The 23,610-nt window shown below is 43.1% G+C and overlaps 1 protein-coding gene across 1 annotated transcript in view; it reads right to left on the reverse strand.

Annotated features, from left to right (window-relative positions):
• Positions 1–3,265: 3,265 nt before the first annotated feature.
• Positions 3,266–23,610, reverse strand: part of UBE2O (ubiquitin conjugating enzyme E2 O) — a 136,391-nt gene continuing 116,046 nt past the window's right edge. Inside the window, exons 14-18 of the mRNA XM_073606196.1 lie at positions 14,488–15,169; positions 12,487–12,623; positions 9,832–10,035; positions 8,252–8,309; positions 3,266–7,429 (exon numbers count right to left, since the gene is read on the reverse strand). Of these exons, the coding sequence (XP_073462297.1) occupies positions 6,726–7,429; positions 8,252–8,309; positions 9,832–10,035; positions 12,487–12,623; positions 14,488–15,169 (1,785 nt within the window). The 3' untranslated portion in view covers positions 3,266–6,725. The remainder of the gene's footprint in view (positions 7,430–8,251; positions 8,310–9,831; positions 10,036–12,486; positions 12,624–14,487; positions 15,170–23,610) is intronic.

Genomic DNA, 23,610 nt, shown 5'->3' on the forward strand with positions numbered 1-23,610 from the left:
CAGGCTTTATCCCCCAAAAATCCACCACCATAAACCTCCGCAGACTCTTCCTTACCTTCAAGTTCAGCCAGATAATATGGGGGACAGAGCTCTACTGTCGCTGGATGCCCCTAAAGCATTTGACAGCATAGGAGTGGCAATACCTATGGGTGGTTATGGGCAAGTTTGGCTTCGCAGACATGTTTTTATCCTGGGTCAAACTGCTCTACAGCTCCCCACAAGCGGTCATCAGGGAGGCAGGACACATTTCCCCACCCTTTAGGCTCCATAGGGGGACACAACAGGGCTGCCCGTTGTCCCCGCTACTGTTTGCGGTGGCAATTGAGCCAATGGCTGCCCTGATCAGGTCTAACACGCAGGTTCAGGGATTTAGGTATAGGGAACTACAAGAGAAAAAAAAAAGAAAATCATGCTATACACAGATGACACAATGCTGCTTTTGGGAGACACCTCTGAATCCCTGAGGACAGCGATGTCAGTCATAGTTCAGTTTGGGAAGTATTCTGGGCTGGTGATCAACTGGACTAAGTCCTCCCTAATGGTATTGGATGCAGACCCAGATGCCCAGGATGTTGCAGCACTCCATATACCGTTAACTTCTAGCTTCAAATACCTAGGAATTCAGATCACCCCGAAAATACTAGAGTATATTACTCTTAAATCTGTCACCACTACTGGGACCAGTTTGCGCCAGAATTAAAGCCTGGTCAAGACTTAAAATGTCATTAGTAGGAAGAGTCAACCTTATTAAGATTATTTTCATGCCCCAGCTCTTTTATATATTACATAATACCCCCATGGTGATTCCCCTTAAAAGATTTTGAATAATTAACTCCATTTTTAGGTCCTTCCTGTGACAGGACAGGCCCCCCAGAGTCAAGCTGGAACAATTCCAGAAACCCAAAGATGAGGGAGGCCTAGCTTTGCAAAATCCATGGCTTTATTACATTGCAGCACAGCTGCAGCACATTGCCCGAGCCCTTATCCCGCTTGACGGGGAGGGGGAAGGACACACCGAGGCAGACCCCATTAGAACTTTGATGGGCCATGCCACGGGGACTCCAGACGTAGCTGGGGGCTTAGAGGCCCTGGCTTATGCAAAGTCTAATAAGAGATTCCCCACTTATGCCCTAGTCCAAAAAGTTTGACAGTTGTAGGCAGTAGAAGGCTTTACTAAATTCAGCCCTATATGGAACAACAGGTACTACCCGGAATTAAAGTTACTGACGTCCGGGGCTCAGTGGAGGAAGCACGGAGTCACACACCTACGTCACATTTTCATGGCAGGGAAACTGGGTACCTTTTCCGATTTGAGGAAGTGATTTCAGCTCCCCAGGACGATGCACTTCTATTATTTACAATTACAACGCGCCATCAGGGTTCAATCAAATGGGACTCCGTGGACTCTATCCCCGACCCCCATATTCCACTACATGGAGGAGGTGAGCAGCCGTAAAGGCTTTATCTCTAACTGCTACTCAGGATATTCCTGACAGAGTTTCCCTTAAAGACGACAGCTAAGTGGGAGAATGACGGGGGCGCCCTCGAGGGAGGGCAGTGGAAAGAGGCGTTTCAGGTAGTACGAATGGCGATACTAAATGTAGCACAGCGACTATCTCAGTTGCACATTATACTAAGGGTACACTACACGTCTGCCAAGCTGGCCAGAATGGGAGCAAGATCTGACTCGGAGTGCCCGAGATGCGCAATACCATTAACAATGCCTTTTCAGTTTCCATCCCGACCGACCCCAAAACCATGCCTCCTGGGAATTCTAGAGGACCTCCCTCTGGAGGATAACTTCAAACCACCCATTGCAAGGGCCCTGTTCCAGGCACGCCTGCTCATTCTCCGTAGGTGGAAGGCATCTGAGCCACCTACGATTAGAGGGAACGTCCGGACAAATTTGATGCTCAGTGGTCACCTTGGCTGATCTTGCCGGGCCTGGCCCCGGTGGACCTTACTCTAGATAGATTGCTGGGTTGCTAGATCATAAAAGGTACCACACAGGGTCTTGGCGATGGGCCAAGAAGGGAGCAGCGGGCCTAGAGGTGTAGAGGCTACATTAATAACAAAATGCAAGCTGAGATTATGTTGTATTAGACGGTTTAGACGGTGGTGTGGAGGTGTTAATAATTACGGCATATAAACAGTGATGCTGGAACTGGAATTTATCAACATGTTTGTATACTGTGTTTGGTTTTTTCAATAAAACTTTTTTTCTGAGGAAAAAAAGAAGAAGCACAAAAGAAAAGGGGCAACATTAAGGACCATAGGTGCAGTGATCGGCTTAGGAAACAATGCAGTAGATGAGACACATCATCTTTAATTCCCTTCAACATCAGAAGATGTCCAGCAGTGCTATCAGCACAAAACTGATGGAAACCAGCAAGACATCTACTGAAGTCTGGCCAGGAGTGGTCTTCATGAAGAATTGAGGCCAAAAAAGCCATACCTCCGATGTGGAAACAAGTCTAAACGACTCAGCTATGCACAAAAACATAGGAACTGGGGTGCAGAAAAATGGCAGCAGGTGCTCTGGACTGAGGAGTCAAAACTTTCAATTTTTGGCTGTAGCAGGAGGCAGTTTGTTCACCAAGGGCTGGAGAGTGGTCCAATAATGAGTGTCTGCAAGGGGCTGCATTCCTGGAACTGTAGTTCGAGGTTTGGTTAGGATCAATGGTGTCCTCAATGCTAATAAATGCAGGCTGATACTTATCCATCGTGCAATACCATCAGAGAGGCGTTTGATTGGCTCAAATTTTATTCTGCAGCAGGACAACCACACCAAACATACAGCCATCATTAAGAGCCATCTTCAGTGTAAAGAACAATGAGTCATGGAAGTGATGGCTTGTCCCTCATAGCCCTGATCTCAACATCAAGTCTGTCTGGGATTACATTGAAGAGACAGGAGAATTTGAGGCAGCCTACATCCTACATCCACAGAAGATCTGTGGTTAGTTTCCAAAGATGTTTGGAACAACCTACCTGCACAATTCCCAAAAAGTGTATGCAAGTGTACCTAGAAGAACTGATGCTGCTTTGAAGCCAAATGATAGTCACACCAAGTACCCATTTGATTTAGATTTTTCTTCTGTTCGCTCCCTTCCTGCAGTTGTATTTTATTTTGATCAGTATAAACAATGAAAACATTATTGAAAGCATTTTTTTTTCATTTCTTCACACCTGCCTAAAACATTTGTCAATATTAGATTTATTTTCCCATTATTTGTACTTGTGACAATAAACCAGAGACTCCTCAAAATTCTTAAGCAGAGGCATCTTTAATTAAACAATCCTGCATTTTTTTTTCCAAACATTAAATTAGCAAAGAAAAAAAAAAAAAAAAAATTGTAAAAAAATTGTCTCACAGCACTATACACACACATCAGAAGCACCAGCACTCAATTTTACAGCATTTTGGTTTAGAATTATCCGTTGCCAGCATTTAAATACTGTACATCTGCCAGAAGCAGGGTGTATAGGTTCATTCATTAGAATTTTTATCCCCTTCGGCCCTGAGATCAATTTCACCATGTCCAGGATATGCAGATAGGCAACAATGCCATTAGGAAAATGTATCAGGTATTGTCTGATAAAGTGCACAATAACCCCACACAGCAGAAAGGGGAAAGGATTCCGTGCTGAAGACAATTTGACACAGAGGATCTCTCAAATGAGGTGAAATTATATAAGAGCCCCACATAGAACAGAATTGTATGGAGAGTGACTAGGGAAGTGTAAAGTAGCGTTTCTTAACTCCAGTCCTCTTTGGTGGCTAAATTGTGCAGATTTCTTACAGAATTACAGGTGGTATAACAGGTATTTTTAATTGAAAAAGGCAACATGTCCATCATTTTAGCAGCAGGTATAAGATGTCTGCGATTATCTTTGATAGAGAAGTTTGAATTGTTGACAGATTTACTGCGAACTCACTAAACCTCCTAATGTAACCATGCAGACCAACAGCTAATAAATAGACTAAGGAATTTACTACATACTTTCTTTGTCAGTGCCAATCTGAGCCCTCTCCGATCTGCTATACATAGAGTGACTTGCTAAATGTTACTATCTGCATAAGAACAGTAAGCATGGCCAGACCTGCTGATTGATTGCTCAGGCAACGGGCATTGTATTGTGCAATGGGGTGGGTAAGTGTGGCTTCTCCACTACACAGATCTATTGGAACTTTAGGAGAGGACTGGGTGGCACTATGGGCACAGATTTTGCATGTGTATCATTAGTGAGCACATGTTTGCTTTTAATAGTTACTAATTAGGAAAGCAACCAAAGACCACAATTAAGAAACGCTCATCACTAGAGTTTAATGTTCCTCTACTGATGTTGCTGCTGCCTGTTAGCATTAAATGTCTCCTCCTAAAGAAACATTTAATACACTCATATTTGCAGCAGTAGGAGCAACAAAAAGGACCAACTGGGAAAGGTCAATGGGTCCATTTTGCAGCAAAACTCTGCTGGTAAGTAAAGCACCACATACAAAGGTTCCTTAATCACATTCCATCCAAAACTCTATTTGACAAAATTCTCAAAAGGTCAGTCCACTCAAAACAGATATTTCACTTCTGAGCAGAGACTAACAAGTTGATTCGCCGGCTCGTTGCATACATCTGTTGAGGACCCCAGAGGAAAGATCTCTGTACCCGACTTTCGACATCCACATCTATATTTTGGCCATTATAAGCCAGTTATATTGGGTAGTGCAGATAAAGGAACTAAAGCAGGCAGCTCGATCCAACAGAGTACCTCAGAAATGTAAAGGGACCAATGCAATTTTTCCCTGTATCCCATATAATAGTACCCGCATATAAAGGCTGTTGTCATCTCTACTCCCTTACTTCTATCACACTGAAAACTCAGTGTAAGAAAATCAGCTTTGCCTTCAAAATGTAGGATTTCCAGGCTGTGTGTGTTTGGTCCGCCTGGATGCAATGACATCATCTCTTCGTTCCCAACTGGCTGGATTTTTTTTTTTTTTGGCCAAGCTCAGGCAAGAGAAAACAAAATACAGCCTAGGGAAGGGGTGACATGAAGGACGCTAAAAAGGTAAAAAGAGGTAAAGTCGATTTTTACGCAGGGATTTTACAGCTATTATTCCGGGATTACTAGAGAGCGCTTACAACAGCCTCCATGCACAAGCAGTGTTAGATGGAATATCAAGAGGAATGGCACAAGTCTCTTTAAGGAGATTATATGCAATACAACCTATTAGTATCTACCCAAAACTGAAACATGCGGCTTAATGGTGCCTCAGGGAGAGAGGGGTTAAAAATGCGGCTTAAATAAAAATACAGCGCATTCTATACATGTATTAAATAACATCACACAGCCTATGTCTAAAAGGCTCATATATTACTCATGCTCACCTTTTTGCACCTGTTTTGTGTAATCTAGACCCTTAAGTGTTACAGACACAAGGATAATTCATGAATCATAAGGAAACAAAGAAAAGCGGCAGCAGCAAATCCCTCTAATATAAAGATTCACATTTGAAAGGAAAATAAGGGGATGTAAACATGCCTAAATGTAAGGCAGACCATAATAAAGGGCAGGCAAGAGTTAAGAACACATTGGCCTGCACTGTCTCCATTGTTCATGGCAGTGTTATATTCATAAATGCAGCTACAGTTTGCTTCATGTAGTGATCGTCTCTAATCCTTAGCTATGTCATTGATAGACCTGATGTAGCTCCCAAGTCCAAATATAACATACTAATAGACAGTCTTTTAAAATATTAAACAGAGCGGTGCCCATTGATTAACTTCGAAGACATGAAGATACAGAACAGGCTAATGTGCCAAACTAAGTATTTAAAACAGAAGCATTTAACCATTCACTAACACAGGCAAGTTGCCCAATTTCACAGAGGATAAAAGGGTTAATTTATTTAACTTTATAATATATTACTGCTAGTATATCAAACCTTAAAAGCGCAGTTTAGTTCTTGGAGACATTATATGGGTTTACAATTATCAGTAGAAGAGAACAAAGCTTATTCACTGAAAATTGGCCATGTCTTTACAATGCTTGCCATTGACACAACGATGGGCCAAGTGATTCTCAGTAAGCTTAGGACATTCATTCTCACAATCGCTAGTACAGGCTGTTCAAGACACACTTGCGATAATGAAATTACATCATCTATTTGAGATGCAAAAAGAACAATGCAAGATTCTCATTCACTGAAGAGTTGCATGCCCAGATAACACTTCTTCAGAAGAGCTATAACCACCCATATCTGTCCTGACAACTAGCACAGTTGTTTCAATGAAAGGGCTTAACCTTCTAATCAAAATACCTTTAAATAAGGGTAGATACAAGAGTGGCTACACTGCTAATTTTGCAACTCTTGAATGATCTGGGTCTAAGACATTATGCAGAGGTAAGGGATAGTTTTTCATGAGCAATTAATGATACAATTCTCTGCCCTGTAGCAGCTAGGCAGCCCCAGACATTATGCCAGGAGCAGATAATCTGGGCAGACTAAATTAAGGGAACAGCAGAGCATACAGCATAACGTCAGCCATTATTTATTCGGTTACAATCTTGTTTGGTCTCACAGCAGACACTGTGGTTAAGAAGTCTTATGTTACTCCAGACTTTTGTATTATTGGCCTCACCAGGCAATGAAAGATGGGGAAAAGAGAATGTGTAGGATGAAGTGTGTGGGGGAGTTGAAGAAAGTCCCACAATGCACCTGGTCTCTACAACGGTAATGTAAGCCTGGCCCCACGGGGCTCCAAGAAGCCGGCTTCCAAGAGAGCAGCTTTGTATTGCGCTAGAACACCTTGGATGCTTTTCACAAAGCCCTTAGACAAGGGAAACAACGGGAAGCCAATGTCAGGGTATCCTCGTTTGTCAGGCAGAAAACTACGATAGCTCTTCCTGCGTTTCTTTGGTTTTACACTGGGCTGCATTCCTCCAGTTGCCCCTCGTGGTTCCTCTGCAGGGCTACAGGTGTTACTTGAGGCCCCCTTACCCATGCTCTCTAAGTCAGAACACTGAGGAGCCTCTCCAGGTGACAGGGTGGAGGCTCCGCATCCAGAGTCATCCAAATCCTTAGAACTTAGGGAAGGCTCTGGTGTGGTTTCTTGCTCAGAGGGGCTGTACGGTACAATGCAAGGGTGCTCCTGGCCATTAGACAACTCGCTTCCCTTTTCTACCATAGAATTGGTTTCTAGCCAGGTCTCTATCCTGTGAACTAAACGCCAGCCATTGCTTTGAAAGTGCTCCATGATCTCCTGTTGGAAGACTTCCACAGGTCTCCTCAGCAATTGTATCATAGATTGTACAACTCTGATCAGAGCCATCTCATTGTAGCAACGACTGTTTTCATAACCTTCTTGCAGCCCGCGGTCACTGTCAAAGCCAGCCTCATTGTAATACGGCTCATTTACCAGTATAAGGCCTACAGAGAAAAGAAAACACAAGAAGCCAAGATTAAAGAAAAACATACATCGAGGAAAAAAGGTAATGGTTGCCATTGGTGGTCTTGTCCTACAAATTCACATTGTTTAGCTGTCTTCTGCTCCATACCTTCTAATTGACCAGAGTAAGCATGCATTTATTGATGTCAGAATGCCTGATTGGCTTACATGCTCTTAGAAAGCTTTGAAACCAGTGGATCAGAATTAACATTACAATGACAGGGAACTAGCATTTTTGAAATGAGAATCCTGCAGTGGCAGCTTATGTATTTTCTCAGTAGACGTTAAAAAACGAAACTCCAGGCTATGAAAGTGGTTTTAACTGCCAAAGGATTTGTTTTTCTGTCAAGTTCTGAGGTTTACAGTGCTCAGCCTTTTATGGCAGGAGAGGGGACCTGATCTTTCTCTGCAGTTTCCCATTCACTTACAGATTTCCTCTACACCCCAACCCTGTGACTGGACAGTGAAAAGAGAAGCAGCAGACAGATAACCACCTCTGTACAGCTCTGCTCTCTCCTCATATCAGCATACACTTTACAATGAAGCACACCTGAAAGGTGCCTTGTGCTGCTCCCCCGCCCTCTCTGTGCTCTGCCATAAAGGGACTACAAGAGGCTGATACCAATTCAAACTCAGGTACCCACACTGCCTACATTTTACAGAATACGTTTAAAGATGTATAAATGTTAACAGAGTTGCATTAACCTGTGCATTTTATATCTGTCTGGCGTTCAGCTTTAAGCACAATATGGCAAAATGTTTGAATCTCACTGCAAAAAATGACACACATCAAGTAAACTCACCTTGTATGGATATTAGTACCTGGAGAAGGCTGGATTTGCTTGTCCATCTCTCAGTTCCCTAATGAGAAAAAAAAATTAATTAAGCAGATTAGATTTTCAGTTTTACCAAAAGATGTATATAATTAAAGCGGTTGTAAAGGCTAAAGGATTTTACCCTAATCCATTCTCTGCATTAGGGTAAGAAAAAAAAAAACCAAAACAAAAAAAAAAAACAAAAAACACAACAATGTTTTGCTCCCCCCCCCAAAATATTTACCTGAGCCTGATCTAAATCAGGAGGAACTGTGTCCAAAAAGAGCAAATTCGCTGTCTCTCTCTCTCCTCATTGGCTCCCTCTGCTGTCAATCACAGCCTGTGAGGAGAGAGTGGGGGCAGGGGTGACCTTGATTTCTGTGCCTTTAGACACATGCAGTGCAGCTCAGGATCAAGTCCGCAGGTGTATCACCATAGGAAGCAGCTTCCTATGGTGGCACACTGAGAAGAGGAGGTGCCAGGAGCACCAGCAGGGGACCCAGGTAGAGGAGGATCGGGGCTGCTCTGTTTAAAACCACTATACAAAGCACACAAACATAAGACTTTTTGGCATTTTTAAAAAACTGCCTTAACAGTCACTTTAAGGGTAAAAGAGAAAAAGCAAAGCTGATAACTCAGTTCTGGGTGTAAGTCTGATGCTTAGAATATATGCAGCCATATGGAAACATTCTGAGACCCATACATATTCTGGACTTCCTAGTTTGTCACCAGGAATGCTAGCTCACCAGTTGCTACAAATATTTGTAATGACAGTACAGCTTTCTGGAACAAACAGTAGGGCTAATTGGAAGGGGGTATATGGGCTTTGCAGCGCTAGAACCTAAACATTTATTAAATGCGGGCTAACATTTCTTATATGGTAATGACTGAAGACTTATTATGGCAGCCAAGAGCTGCCATAAGAGCTCATTTTTAACCTGCATGCAAGCTCAAAAAGAAAAACTGAACTGGCAACCATACCTTGTAGGTAGAAAATTCAAAACCTTTATTTTCCTAAAACAAAGCTCATACATAAGGAATCCCATGTATAAAATTTTGGCAGTTGAACTAGCAATTTTTGAAACAGTAACTAAGAACAGAGGGATCCATTAAAGCCAAGAATAAAGCAAGGATGACCAATATGCTTCGCTAAAACCAAGAAAATTAAAGGTGACCAGTAACATTTTTAAAAAGGTACAATATGTGATGAAATGGGAGCCTGGGCTTCGTTACCTATGTATAGCAGGATAGCTCATATTTATAACTTGCAACCAGTAGGCAGAATGGTCCAAACAAGAGCATGAGCTTTCTGGTGTTATTCATACACAAGTATGCAAAACGTGCCGAGCTATAAAGTCTCATAGATGTATAATAAACCTATATCCAAAATGCAACTAAAATATTACTTAAATCATCGTAAATAAATGCGGAAACCATCTAAACCAAGTTAAAAAATAAGATCAGACAAAAAAAAACAAAAAACAAACAAAAAAAAAAAACAGTGTTTGTTCTCTTTAAGCACAGATGAATGGTAGTAAGTGAACACTCATGAAAGTGGATATAATTACCTTGCCTATCCAGGTGCCCAGCAGACTGACACACACCTTCCCATTATCATATAGGTTTGGGTTGAGTCTCCCACTGCACTGAGAAAGGTAGCGGAAGAGCGGAGGCACAGCTGGGTAGATATTGGGCAGCTGAATATCAAACAGAAATAGGCCATCCTCATATGGAGTACGTGTGGGTCCTTTGATAAATGCTGAGAAGAGGTCCTAAAAAGGACAAATAAAAGAAACCAGGTGCTTTAACGATTAGCTTTAAAACTACACACAGAAACTTTCACTAATGCCCCGTACACACGATCAGACTTTGTTCGGACATTCCGACAACAAAATCCTAGGATTTTTTCCGACGGATGTTGGCTCAAACTTGTCTTGCATACACACGGTCACACAAAGTTGTCGGAAAATCCGATCGTTCTAAACGCGGTGACGTAAAACACATACGTCGGGACTATAAACGGGGCAGTGGCCAATAGCTTTCATCTCTTTATTTATTCTGAGCATGCGTGGCACTTTGTCCTTCGGATTTGTGTACACACGGATTTTGTTGTCGGAAAATTTTATATCCTGCTCTCAAACTTTGTGTGTCGGAAAATCTGATGGAAAATGTGTGATGGAGCCCACACACGGTCGGAATTTCCGACAACAAGGTCCTATCACACATTTTCCGTCGGAAAATCCGACCGTGTGTACGGGGCATAAGAGTATGATAATATTCACCAATCCATGCCGATAATATATATGACTAAAAAAATATTCTGGTGGTTTACCTGAAGTGATAGTGAGTTTAGTGAGCAGCACAGTGCTTGAGGTCGGTGTTACTTTCCCTCAGATGCACTTGTTGTTAAATTTGTAACTTTGTAATATGATAACGACCCCAAACACACCTCTAAGACGATCACTGCCTTGCTAAAGAAGCTGAGGGTAAAGGTGATGGACTGGCCAAGCATGTCTCCAGACCTAAATCCCATTTAGCATCTGTGGGACATCCTCAAAATGGAAGGTGAAGGAGCACAAGGTCTCCAACAACCATCAGCTCCACGATGGCGTCATGGAGGAGTGGAAGAGGACTCCAGTGGCAACCTGTGACGCTCTGGTGAACTTGATGCCCAAGAGGGTTAAGGCAGTGCTGGAAAATAAACGGTGGCCACACAAAATAGACACTTTGGGCCCAATTTGGACATTTTCACTTAGGGGTGTACTCACTTTTGTTGCCAGCAGTTTTGACATTAATGGCTGCGTGTTGTGTCATTGAGGGGACAGCAAATTTACACCATTATACAAGCTGTACACTCACTACATTGTAGCAAAGTGTAATTTCTTCAGTGTTGTCACATGAAAAGATATAATAAAATATTTACAAAAATGTGAGGGGTGTACTCACTTTTGTGAGATACTGTAATCTCTACTTTCAGGACAGATTCTCTACATTAACAAAAAACAGTACTTTGTTCATTTGAGGAAATGCAACAGATTCACTTATGGGCAGGAAAGTTAAATTGTCTGTAACCATAATAATAAAAAAAAAGAAGAAAAACAAAAAACATATGGACCCTGTTCCTTTAAGCATGTTATACAGCACAGGACTTGTGCTTTGTATTTTGGCCCCCTGTATCACCTGAAAATACCTGGCTGATTCTGCCTGGTTCTTCCCTCCCCCTGTAAACTAAACACAGTTTACCATGGCTGCTGAACCCTAACACCGTGGTCAGTTTATGTGCCTCTGAGCCCTGCTCTGTCCTCTCTACCCCGTCCTCTCCCCCACTGCCTGTCAGCTAGTATCCTGGCCAATCGCTTCCCTCCTGCAAAAATGATTGATTTCTTGCTCTAATCCCCTCTGTTCTATTACATTATGTGCCCCCGTGCATGAGGTTTATCAAAAATATGCTGCTTCATACATAATTTCAGAACGCCGCTTGGTGCTCACGTGAGCACCCGCAGCTCTCCTTCCGTCCTCCGGGCTGACGCCAGCTGGGTATTCTCAGCTCCACCCACTGTAAAAAGCGGCACGGGGAAATAATGTAATAGAAAAGAGGGGATTGCAATTAGAAGAAAATTAGAAGAAAAGTGGCTTAACAGCCACTTTAAGGACCACACACTTGCCCTTCTTCACCTTCTCTAGCAGTTTGTTGACCAACAGGAGTTAAACTTAGTATCTCCAGGTATGGAGGCCTGCATGACCTTCTCAAAATGCAATGACTGAAGCCTGAATGGCTAATTGCCAGGCCAAGTGGTGTCACATGGTGGGGGAGGGTTCTGGTGTGGTAGGCTGGAATAGTGATTTTGTGAGTCTGGCTCCAGCAGGCAAACGAGTAGATGGGGGAGCCCATGAAAGGCAAGTATTGTCCATTTCCTTTACCATACCTGCTCTAAAGCCAACAAAATGTTTTTTTTTTCCTTTCAGTTTTTGATAGACTTGGGAAGAGTAAATCATTTTGATCAAGTTCACTTTGCTGTGACCTCACTGGGAAGATTCCAACTTGCTTCCTGTCCAGGTGACAGTGGGAAGAAAGACAGGAGGGGTTGCCAAAAGAACAGACAAAAATGATAGAGGTTCTAATAAAAAAAAAAAATAAATAAAAAAGGGAGGAAAGTTCACCACTGGACAGCAAAAACAGGTCAAGAAGAAAAAGTATACTGGTAACAAAGGAAAGGACTTACCATTCTATCTTCAAATGTTTTCACCATGATACCATCAGGGAGGGATGTAGCAAGCAGAGCCATCTCCTTACGGACAGTGCTAAAGAACTTCTTAGCTTCAGGGGCCTGGAATTCCAGTTTTTTAAAACTATGGCTCTCTGGGGAAAGCAGAGAGATATACATCAGGCACTTCGATTTCCACATCACTAACTCTAGTGCCCTTCATTTCAGATACTAGATTCAATTTCATAACATGATTAACATGAACCAAAACTAGTGTCAGAAAATAGAGTGACTTAGGGTACCATGTCCATCCCACTGAAACCCTAAAGAACTGCAGCAACAAATGGAAATTCAAGAAGAAATATGTATGTATGTTTGGATGTATATGTATAAGGATTTTCACTCTGAAAAACAGTTCAAGATCCAGGTCGGAGTAGAGCTGCTGACGAGCTCTTGTGCCATTCGATACGCCACAGCCTATATTAATGTTCCCAAGTCCTAATACACCGCTTTCTTCCTAAGAAGCCCTGTTGAAGACTGTGTGCTTTGGCTCCACAAAACATGCTGACTTTGTGTACATTTTTAAAATTAAAAGAAGCTTTTATCTGGACTTTGTCATCACAATGTGGTGTTTCAATTCTAGCTCTACTCAATCGAGTGATTATGGAACACTTTGAAGCACAGAAGCGGTCAAGCCCATCTTTCAGACATTCTATACTTGTATGGAAACTTTCAAGGTTCCAGCACTATTCATCCACTCTCCAAAGTTCCATCTCTAGGTTAATGGAAGCTGCACATTTGGTGCAATAGTGAGTCCCATTTGTATCCTAAAAGGGTCTCTATAATATATTTTGCTGTACATCCCTTTAAAGAGCCAGTGAAAAAAAAACAAAAAAACAAAACAAAAAACAAAAAAAGGATGATGCACTGATCAACTTATTTCTTGTTGTAGGCCAACAGGTCAGTCCTACCCAGTTGTCTTTTGCTTAAGTGAAGAGTTCATCCCACTGTCCTCATGTCCACAACAAAGAGACTAATTGGTTTGTAGTCTAAAATGAGCATTAGGAGGTCCAATTACCCTCCTCAACATAACACAGGAAAGCTCTGAATTTCCTGAAATGAACAGGTATTCTTGTTTGCACTTACTGAACAGATAAAACACTTAGGATTCATGTACACTGCTACTGGTAAACGGACGTTTAGGAGCAGTTGGGTGTTTTTTTCAGCTGCTCCTGAACTCTCCTCTATGTTATCTTATCAGTACATGCACACAGAGTCATTTATAGTAGTTTCTAGGCAGTTGAGTTTAGAAGTATTTTTTTTGGAAAGCAAAAAAAAAAAAAATGCATTCAGAACGGATGTTCAGAGGCATTTGAAACGCCAAACGCCTGTAACAGCAGTAGCTCATGTTTAGTTTAAAGGCGTTTTTAATTTGACTGTTGCGCAAAACGTGGCTACACGCGGCAAAACAAATGTTTTTATACGTCGGCTACTATCTGTCAAGTTAAATCAGTCAGGGGAGGTTGTAAAATGTCCTGTGTACATTAAGCCTTAAAAAGGTATACTTAAGAGACCAAACGGATGGAAAAAAAAAAAAAAAAAAAAAAAAAAAAAAAGAAAAACGTTCATTGTAAGGCTCCATGCACACTGGGCCTAAAAAAGTGCCAGTTCCTTTCGCAGAAAAAAAAACTCAGTTTTTTTGTACAAGGTTTAGACGAGTTTAGTAGAGTTTTGTGTTTTCTGCCTGTAAGCTCCAATCAGAAACACAAACCAGAAGGGTTTTTTTCCTGCCTCTAAACGTTGAGCTCAAAATATGCCTGTAATCGTCCTAATGTGCATGGACACATAAAATAACATTGAGCTGCTTCTGCAGACAGAACACAAAACTCTTGTAGAAGCAGCGATTTTTAAGCCAGTGTGCATGGAGCCTTAGGGTTTACATTCACTTTAACAAGTAATGTAAAATAACTTAGTACAATAATAAGTACAAAAAAAGTACCCAACAATACAGGCCCTTACCTGGTGCAGTGTCCAGCACAGAGAAAACCTCTCCTTTAGCACTAGTGAATATGACTCCAGGTTTGCCACCACACTGCTGGCACAGTACAGGGGTGTCACTTGGCCACTCAGAACGGACTGGCGTCTGTGCTTCCTTGTCCTCTTTATCAGCATCTGGAGCAGACTCCATCTTTTCTTCTTCTGCAATGGCCACATTATCAAGTGTCTTCTTGAGATTCTCCTGCAGTTTCTTGATATCATCTAGGAATTTCTTTTCTCTAGTGAATTTTTCTGGCTCCGCAATGGGTGATGTTGGAGAACCAGTCAGAAGCTGCTCCACGGTCATGTTTTTCAGGCTCTCAAGAATCTTAATAGCCTCCTTAAGTTCTTTAAAGCTCTTGACAATCCCTTCTTTCTCATTCACTTTGGCCACAAGACCTGGAACCCCCAATGCAGCTGCAGAAGCACCTGGCTCTGCCTCTTCTACTTCTGCTTGTGTTGTGGGCACTGATGCAGCAGTTTGGTTTTGGGGTTGCTCAATTGCCTCTGCCCCAAGGCGTGAGTTTTCATCCTCTGTTAAGCCATTGTCCGTCTCCCAGCTGTCACTGTCATCTTCCCATTCATCAGAGGAGGCACCGCTGGAGCTGCTGCCCACAGAGTCATAGAGGGATTCTTCAATCTCTGACTCCACATTGTACAATTGCTGAGGAGGAACATAAAAGGTGGTTAGGAAGGAATTTGCAATATGGTGCACGAGTTAAAGTATATCTTTTTTTTTTCAAATTATAAGTTTATTCAAGATCAAGAGAGGATGTAGCTCCATCGTACTCACATAAGGCATACATATACTTTCCTTTTGAGGGCGCAGCCTCCAATGGTTCAATACCGTAATGTTCAGACACAACAAAATCTACATATTTATTGTTAAACCGTTATATAATACTAATAAGCCTTAAAAAATGTGAAAAATATGTGAGTGGGGCCCAACCCTCCCTGTTTTCCATTTAAACAATAATATAAGAGATGTAGAGAGAGAGGAGAGCGTATGTAAGACAAATGAATAAGAGGTAGAAAGGTAAAAGGTATAGAAGAGTAATAGTAGGGAATAAGGAGGAGGGAAGGAGGCATTAGGGAAGAGGAGGGGAAAAGAGGGCGGCTATTGCATGTGTCACCTGCCAGGCACATGGTGAAAAAGTATTATATACCATTCCCAGACAGAAACATATCGTAGGTGGACCATACTAGACAGGTAAGCTCCCTCCCAGGAGCGTCTGACCCTCATCAGAGAAAATAAACATGTTCCACCTGGACCAAGTCCCGGTGAACAATTTATTTTGGTTTCTAGCTGTCAAAATCAGATCCTCCATTCTCTTAATGTCCTCCACCTTTCTGATCCACGCACCAACTGAAGGGGGCTGCGTAGTCTTCCACAGCAAGGGAATACACGCCTTGGTATCTAACAAGTGACGCACCAGTGATTTTTTTATACACTTTACTAGCCGAGTTGGTGGCGTGAAGCAGAAAGAGGGCTGGATCGTTTGACATGGGATGTTCAGTGAACTTCTGCATAGTATTTTGGATGGTCTTCCAGAACCGCTCCAACAAGGGGCATGTCCAAAAAATGGAGGATGGTGCCGCGATCGCCATGGCATCTCCAGCACCTGTCCGAGGTAGACGGGAATATCTTATGTAGTTTTGCAGGAGTATTGTACGACCTAGTGACCAGTTTATAATTAGTCTCCTGCATTAAAGTATATCTTTTAGCTTTAGAGTCAGAAGAAAAGGATAGAATCTCTGTAAGGTTTTTAGAGCTGTCTGCTGGCGAGACTCACCCTCTCTATTTGCCCTGGTGACCACTATCAGGACAAAAAATAATGGGAAATAAAAAATATTATAGTAGTCATCAGAACAGGAAGCAAGATCAAATGTTTTAATCAAAACATCTGCCTCAGTGACAGCTTAGAGGCTATATCCTTTTACTTTATAAAGATGGCTGCTCGTTTTCGGTTGTTGAATCTTAGAGACAGGAAATACATTTTCACAACCAGACACAGACAGCAAAAAAATATAAATACAGTGGGCCTTGAAAAATTATTCATACCCCTTGAAATTTTCCACATTTTGTCATGTTACAACCAAAAACATCCCCATTTTTGACAAGGTCAACAGGATTCCGGAGATGAGGCTGAACTACCCCATTAGGACATGCGGATCTACAATCCACTGGATGCCGATTTGGGCCTGTTAACCTCTGGGTTCTGGTGAGTGTGAACCCCTTGCAGGTGTGTGGAACATGCGGTGAAGTGTCTGGTGAACGGTGCACTCATCAATATACTACCTGTTACACCCTCCATATCCATTAGAGACTCTTTATTTCAGTTTTGTAATTTTTAGTTATTGCAAACTAATCTATCAGATTTTTAATTGCTGCCTGATAGAAGCACCGCTTTAATGTTTTAATTTTTTCTCTTTTGAGGTTGTAATTCTGACATCTTTTCTGCTATTTTTATCAATTTTAGTGGCTGCTGAGGGAAACCTCTCCTTAAATGAATACATATGTGTAATAGTGTTTATTCCATATATTATTTTGTATTCTAGTGTATATCAACTAGCATTGCTGTCTTGAGTGTTTTAAGACCGGTTTTATGGAGATTGGGGGAATGTGTTTGGTTTATAAGGGTTTGTTTCCTCCTATTTTGTTCATACAACCAAAAACGTAAATGTATTTTATTGGGATTTTATGTGACAGACCAACACAAAGTGGCACATAATTGTGAAGTGGAAGGAAAATCATAAATGGTTTTCAAATTTTTTTACAAAAAACAAATATCTGAAAACTGTGGCGTGCATTTGTATTCAGCCCCCTTCACTCTGATACCCCTAACTAAAATTTAGTGGAACCAATTGCTTTCAGAAGTCACCTAATTCGTTTCAATCTAGTTTTATTGAAATTATTTCCATACAAATGTATACAAAAAAGGGATATTATCCATGTACCACAAACAGAGAAAAACATTGTATTATAATAATGTACATAGCATAAAACATGTTACATATAGACGTGTGTGTGAACATCCCACATAAACCCTTATTCAAAAAATTGCGTAAAATAATTTTGATACTATTGGGGAAAGTCTACCAAAAGAAAAACTCATATTGCTAGGAAAAATAAAGAGGTTCACCAAACTACTCAGATTGTTAGACCCCTGGAACGAATAACCATATCAAATCTCCCTCAACCCAACAGGGTTGTAGTCTATAGTTTACTACTCCTCATCTTCAACTCCCACAAGGGTATGGCATAAAAGGGAAAAGAAGTAATTTAACCAGGATTGGACACCCGGACAGGCATCGCCTTGTTCGTTTCAACTCAGGACCAAGTTCCAATCTTGCAGAAGACCCGTATATATATTTCGCATTTCAGGGGATTCCCTGAACAGCATCCAAGGGAACTAAATTTGACAACATTGATCATATATATATCCAATTCGCGTGACAGGAGTGTCTCCATCTCAATATGGTCCATCTCCATAAACCAATCAGAGGTGGAGCATGTACCAATCTCCAATGACGTGGTATAACCTCTCTTGCTTTTGTCAACCAATGCCCAAGAGGGGCTTTTTTAATGTCTTTATAAGATCCAGGTGGGAGAGATAACAGAGTAATTTGTGGCGTATTGGGGACAATTACCCCAGTTGCATAGGTATGGAACTGTAGGACCATATTCCAGAAATCATGGACAGATGGGCATTCCCACCAGTTATGCAGTAGTGAGCCTTTAGCAGAATGACAGTGCCAACATAAGTCTGAAACATTTGGATATATCTGATGAAGCACCGGACATCTATATCAATGGGAGAGAAGCTTAAAGTTCGTCTCATGTCTTAGTTGCTAAAGGCATACAATGAGTAAGGGTAAACGCTTTCTCCCATTCCTCTGGCTTAGTTTGAACATTCAAGTCTAGGAGTCCATTTATTTGTAAATTCTGGGAAGTGCGGGTGAAGTTTCAAAATAAAAACCCTATATACCAAGAAAAGAATGTGATCTGGTATAGTCTGGTATAGGTATATAGGAAGTCAAAGATCACCGGCAGTTCACAGCAGAACGTGGTGCGGGAAAAGCGCATTCAGTCCACGTTTTCTGCACTGAAAAGTGCACTGCCTTCACGATCTGCTGTGCATTCAATGTACAGCCCGTTCCTCACAGGAGTGTAGCCGCCTGCTCACTCCAGTGGTGCAGGTCCTGCACTTCACTCTTCTGGAAATGGCGGGTCAGCGAGCCTCGCAAGCAATCTACTAGTCACCTGGCTGCGATTGACCGGTAGATCGGGATTCATGGGTTGCTGACCCCCAAAAGACGACTCATAAAAGGTATCCAGTTCTCTCGTAAGTACATCTCTTGAAGAGAAAAAGGATAGGAAAGATGATAGTTGCCGATATTCCAGCAAATGTATAATTGATTGCTGTTGTATAGGGATCAAACTTGACAACAGTGGGAGAGTTCCCTGGCAAAGGATCTGAGATACTCGGTGACTTGTTTCCTTACGCGATGACAGGAAACATCTTGGCGCCATCGCTGGAGGAAACTGTGGATTACCAAACAGGGGAGTCATTGGTCCCCCTTTGGGAGAGAGTCCTTGATTTGCATTTTATCCTAAACACGCACTAACATGCTGTAAGGAAGCATAAGGAAGAAAGTGGGCCACGGACAGAAATATCTAACCAGGGAAGCACCTGAAGATCATAAAAGGGGCAATCGATTGCTATATTTGAACCCAAGGCTTAAGGTGGGAATGATGGAACCAATTCTCTAACCTAGTTAAAACCGCTGCAACATGGTAATAATATAGGTCCGGTGCCCCTACACCACCCTTAGCTTTAGGGAGAGGTAGAGTTTTTCTTTGTAGTCTAGATTTATTGTAACCCCAAATGAACCTTGTGAAAGCAGCTTGTAGAGTAACAAAAAAAAAGGAAAAAAGAAAAAAAAGAAAAAGAAAAAAGAAAAAGGAAGAACAGGGACCACAATAGGTTTTAAAGAGATCAAGAAAACGAGGTACTATATCCATTTTAAAAATGTTGATCCTCCCAAACCATGAGTATTGGGCTTGTTCGTATTTCTTAAGGTCTTCCATTGTACGCTGCATAAGAGGGTGATAATTTTCCATATATAATACTTAGTGAGGTCTGGGAGAATCCCAATACCGTGAATACCGTTGCATTCTAATACTGTTGAAGTGCAAATTTTAAATGGGAAATTATTCCCAAGAGCCTGAACTTGATGTGATAGAAGAGATACATTGAGAATTTCAGATTTGGATACATTTACTTTACAGTTACTCAAGGCCCCAAATCGCTTAAATTCATACAAAATAGAAGGCATGGACACATGTGGGTCGGTAACAGTAGTAAGGTTGCCACCTGTCCGGGATTCACCAGACAGCCTGGGGTTTGAATCATGTGTCCGGGTTTCAAGCAGACTGAAACCCGGACACATTATTCAGACTGGGCTGTGGCTCCCCAAGTAACCAAAATATAAACACACAAATCTGCTGCCGTCCGGGAGCTGTGGGCAGCTGTCTGGGGGCAGGTTCGACATCACTGGGGGGCAGGGCGATGTCAGCAAGAGCAATTTAGCCACACCCACTGTTTGCTGTGGCATGCTATGCGCACCGCATTACTACTCTCCCTGTTACCAAATGTTACATTACCAAGACGAACAGGAGGGGAGACAGTGGACATCCCTGACGAGTACCATGTAGAATATAAATACTCTAAGACAACAATTAGTTTGTATTTTGGCACTTGGTTGATATAAAGGGCCGTCATTTTTCGTAACAGAACTGGCCCCAGTCCTCTTTGCACCAAAGTTTGTTCCAAGAAGGGCCAACCAACATGATTAAAGGCCTTCTCTGCATCAACAGAGAAGGCAAGCTGGTATTTTTGCTGATTGGACATAATCAATAAGCAATAGGGATTTAAGCGTGTTGTCACAAGCTTCTCTCCCCTGAACAAACCCGACTTGGTCTGTATGCATCAGACTCGGAATAAGGGATTGAAAATTTGAGACAATTTGGCATAGACTTTAACATCTACCCCAATTAAACATAGGACGATAGCTAGAGCAAAGCCTTAGGTTCTTACTTGGTTTAGGTAATAAGGTGATATGGGCTTTAAGTGTCTAAGGTGGGAACCCATTGGTAGCAGATATGCTATTGAACACCCGGAGCATAAACTGTGTTCTATGTTCCTTATAGGTCTTGTAAAATTTTGATGTGAATCAATCAGAGTCGGGACTTTTACCTGACGGTATATTGGAAATCGTCTCCAATAGTTCCACAAGAAAAAAAATGGACAATCTAATGATTTCTAATGATTATCCTCATCCAGTTTTGGAATAGCAGTTTCATGTACAGTGGGGACGGAAAGTATTCAGACCCCCTCAAATTTTTCACTCTGTTATATTGCAGCCATTTGCTAAAATCCTTTAAGTTCATTTTTTCCTCAATGTACACACAGCACCCCATATTGATAGAAAAACACAGAATTGTTGACATTTTTGCAGATTTATTAAAAAAGAAAAACTGAAATATCACATGGTCCCAAGTATTCAGTCCCTTTGCTCAGTATTTAGTAGAAGCATCCTTTTGATCCAATACAGCCATGAGTCTTTTTGGGAAAGATGCAACAAGTTTTTCACACCTGGATTTGGGGATCCTCTGCCATTCCTCCTTAAAGATCCTCTCCGGTTCTGTCAGGTTGGATGGTAAATGTTGGTGGACAGCCATTTTTAGGTCTCTCCAGAGATGCTCAATTGGGTTTAAGTCAGGGCTCTGGCTGGGCCATTCAAGAACAGTCACTGAGTTGTTGTGAAGCCACTCCTTCGTTATTTTAGCTGTGTGCTTAGGGTCATTGTCTTGTTGGAAGGTAAACTTATGTAATAGTATAAATATGTAAAATAATCACAAAAGGCCCGTTGGAAGTGTGGATCTGAAGAAACATGGCACGGTGAAGGGCCTATCCGTGGGTCCAACCCTCGCCAACTGAGGTATCCGCCTGTCAGCATTCCACTCCTGGAATGCATACACCAGAAAAGGGCCGGATGAAACATTCTGCCCACCGGGGAATACTGGCAACAGCCAGGGTCGCCACAGCCTATTTGACCCGCCCTGGCGAAAGGCATAAGCCATCGTGGTTGCCTTGTCCGACTAGAACCGTACCGGGAGCCCCCGAAGTCGATCTGTCCATGATCCAGACTTAGCCTGATCGCTCGAAGTTCCAGGATATTACCTGGTAGTCCGGATTCCACCAGCGTACAATGACTCCGAGCAGAGCTCAGTCCCAGGACATCCTACCTGGACCGACTGCATTGGTGGTCACCCTGTTTAATACAAGGGGAGAAAGGATCTATCCCGCTGAAGAACTGGAGAGCGAGCCACCAGACCAGGGAACCCTGGTTTCCTAACTCAGCCGAATCCGATTGTCCCGAGACCTCGGGCATTTGTCTCATGCCAAGATCTCCCCGAAGGGAGCTTGTATGGAACTGCGCAAATGGATTTGTTTAAAAAAAGTAGAAACTCTCACATCCAACACCCACACGCAGGTCCGCAGAGGGTCTATCTGCCAGACAGAAAAATAAAAAACGTGGCATGCAACTTCTGGAGTTTGTCCAAGAGAAGAAAACATGCTGGCCAGAGCTGAAGCTCGGGCTTGGATAATCTGACGTTCTGGAAGGGCCCAAGCAGACTTCAGATAGTATAGATGCCTACTGAAATCAGTCAAGGTCTGTATAGAAACAACATTGCCCCTCGGGGTAGCCAAGGAGTGGCAGAAGATCGTCCAGGCAGCCAGGACCGCAAACCCCCACAGATGCAACCACACCTGATCTGGGACCAACACCTCACGAATACCCGAGGAGTGGTGGCCAGACTATGCGCCGCACCCAAGCAAAACGGAGGAAGTGCTGGGAGTCGGGCACATAACGGAATGCGTAAACAAGCATTCTTGATGTCGATAGAAACCAGAAGGTCCCCATGATGAAGGGGTGCTACCGCTGTGCTAACGGACTCCATCCTGACCTTCTGTACCCACACAAGGCAGGTCAGGGCCTTAAACTGTTCCCGACATGGGAACCGTGGCAACCATACTCTGCAGCAATGGAGCTTGCACATCTCCCCCCCCGCGGAGAACAGCAAGCGGTCCGGCAGTAGACGCCCATTGGAAGTATTCACATCCAGGGTAGCCCCCAAAAATACCTGTCTAAGCACCACTGAGGAGACCTTAGAGGGTCAGCAACCAGGGGAACTACGGCCAAGAGGCGTAGCTGACATACTGCAGTGCCGCCCTAGACCATAGGTCCGGCAATGCAGCAAAGGCAGGGGAATTTCCAAATGGGTACCTTACAGCAAGCGTTTTTTTTTTTCTTCTTAGAAACACAAATGCACTCTAGACCCTCCCAGTCTTCAAGGACAATATTGTCAAGATAAGAGGGAAAAGCGAACGCTTTCGCCGCGCAAGACGGCTTATGAGGTATCAGCTCTCCGCCGCAGCCACCGCTACATCCTTGAAAGGTTCCTGCACAGATGTAAGAAGTGCGATAACCAGCGATTTTTCGTGCCCTACTACAGTCATCTTCACACCCTGACAAGATAAGGTGGTCACCACTCCGCAAGGTGGGCCATGTCCTCAGAGCCAGAGAGGAGACAGAGAGGGGAGGGCAGGGGTGCCATATACTAGGCTATATGCCTAAGCGCTACCCCAAAAAACACAGGGGGAGGGGGGGGTCACCAACTGGAACCCCCCACCCGATGTCCTCACACGGGATGTCGACCAAGGCCCCTCACAGGGGGCACAGACCAAGGCCCCTTTACAGGGGGCGCAGACCGGGGCACCGCAAATACCGGGGCCCCTCACGGGACAAATAACGGGGGCCCCTCATAGGGGCGTGGACCGGGGCCCCTCACAGGGGGTAAACACCGGAGCCCCTCACAGGGGGCACATACCGGGGCCCCCCACGGGGGCATATACTGGGGCCCCACACAGGGGGCACAGACCGAGGCGCCCCTCACATCGGGCACAGACCGAGGCTCCTCACAGGGGGCACAGACCGAGGCGCCCCTCACAGGGGGCACAGACCGAGGCGCCCCTC

This window comes from Aquarana catesbeiana, linkage group LG12, assembly GCF_042186555.1.
Source record: "Aquarana catesbeiana isolate 2022-GZ linkage group LG12, ASM4218655v1, whole genome shotgun sequence".
Taxonomy (NCBI): Eukaryota; Metazoa; Chordata; class Amphibia; order Anura; family Ranidae; genus Aquarana; species Aquarana catesbeiana.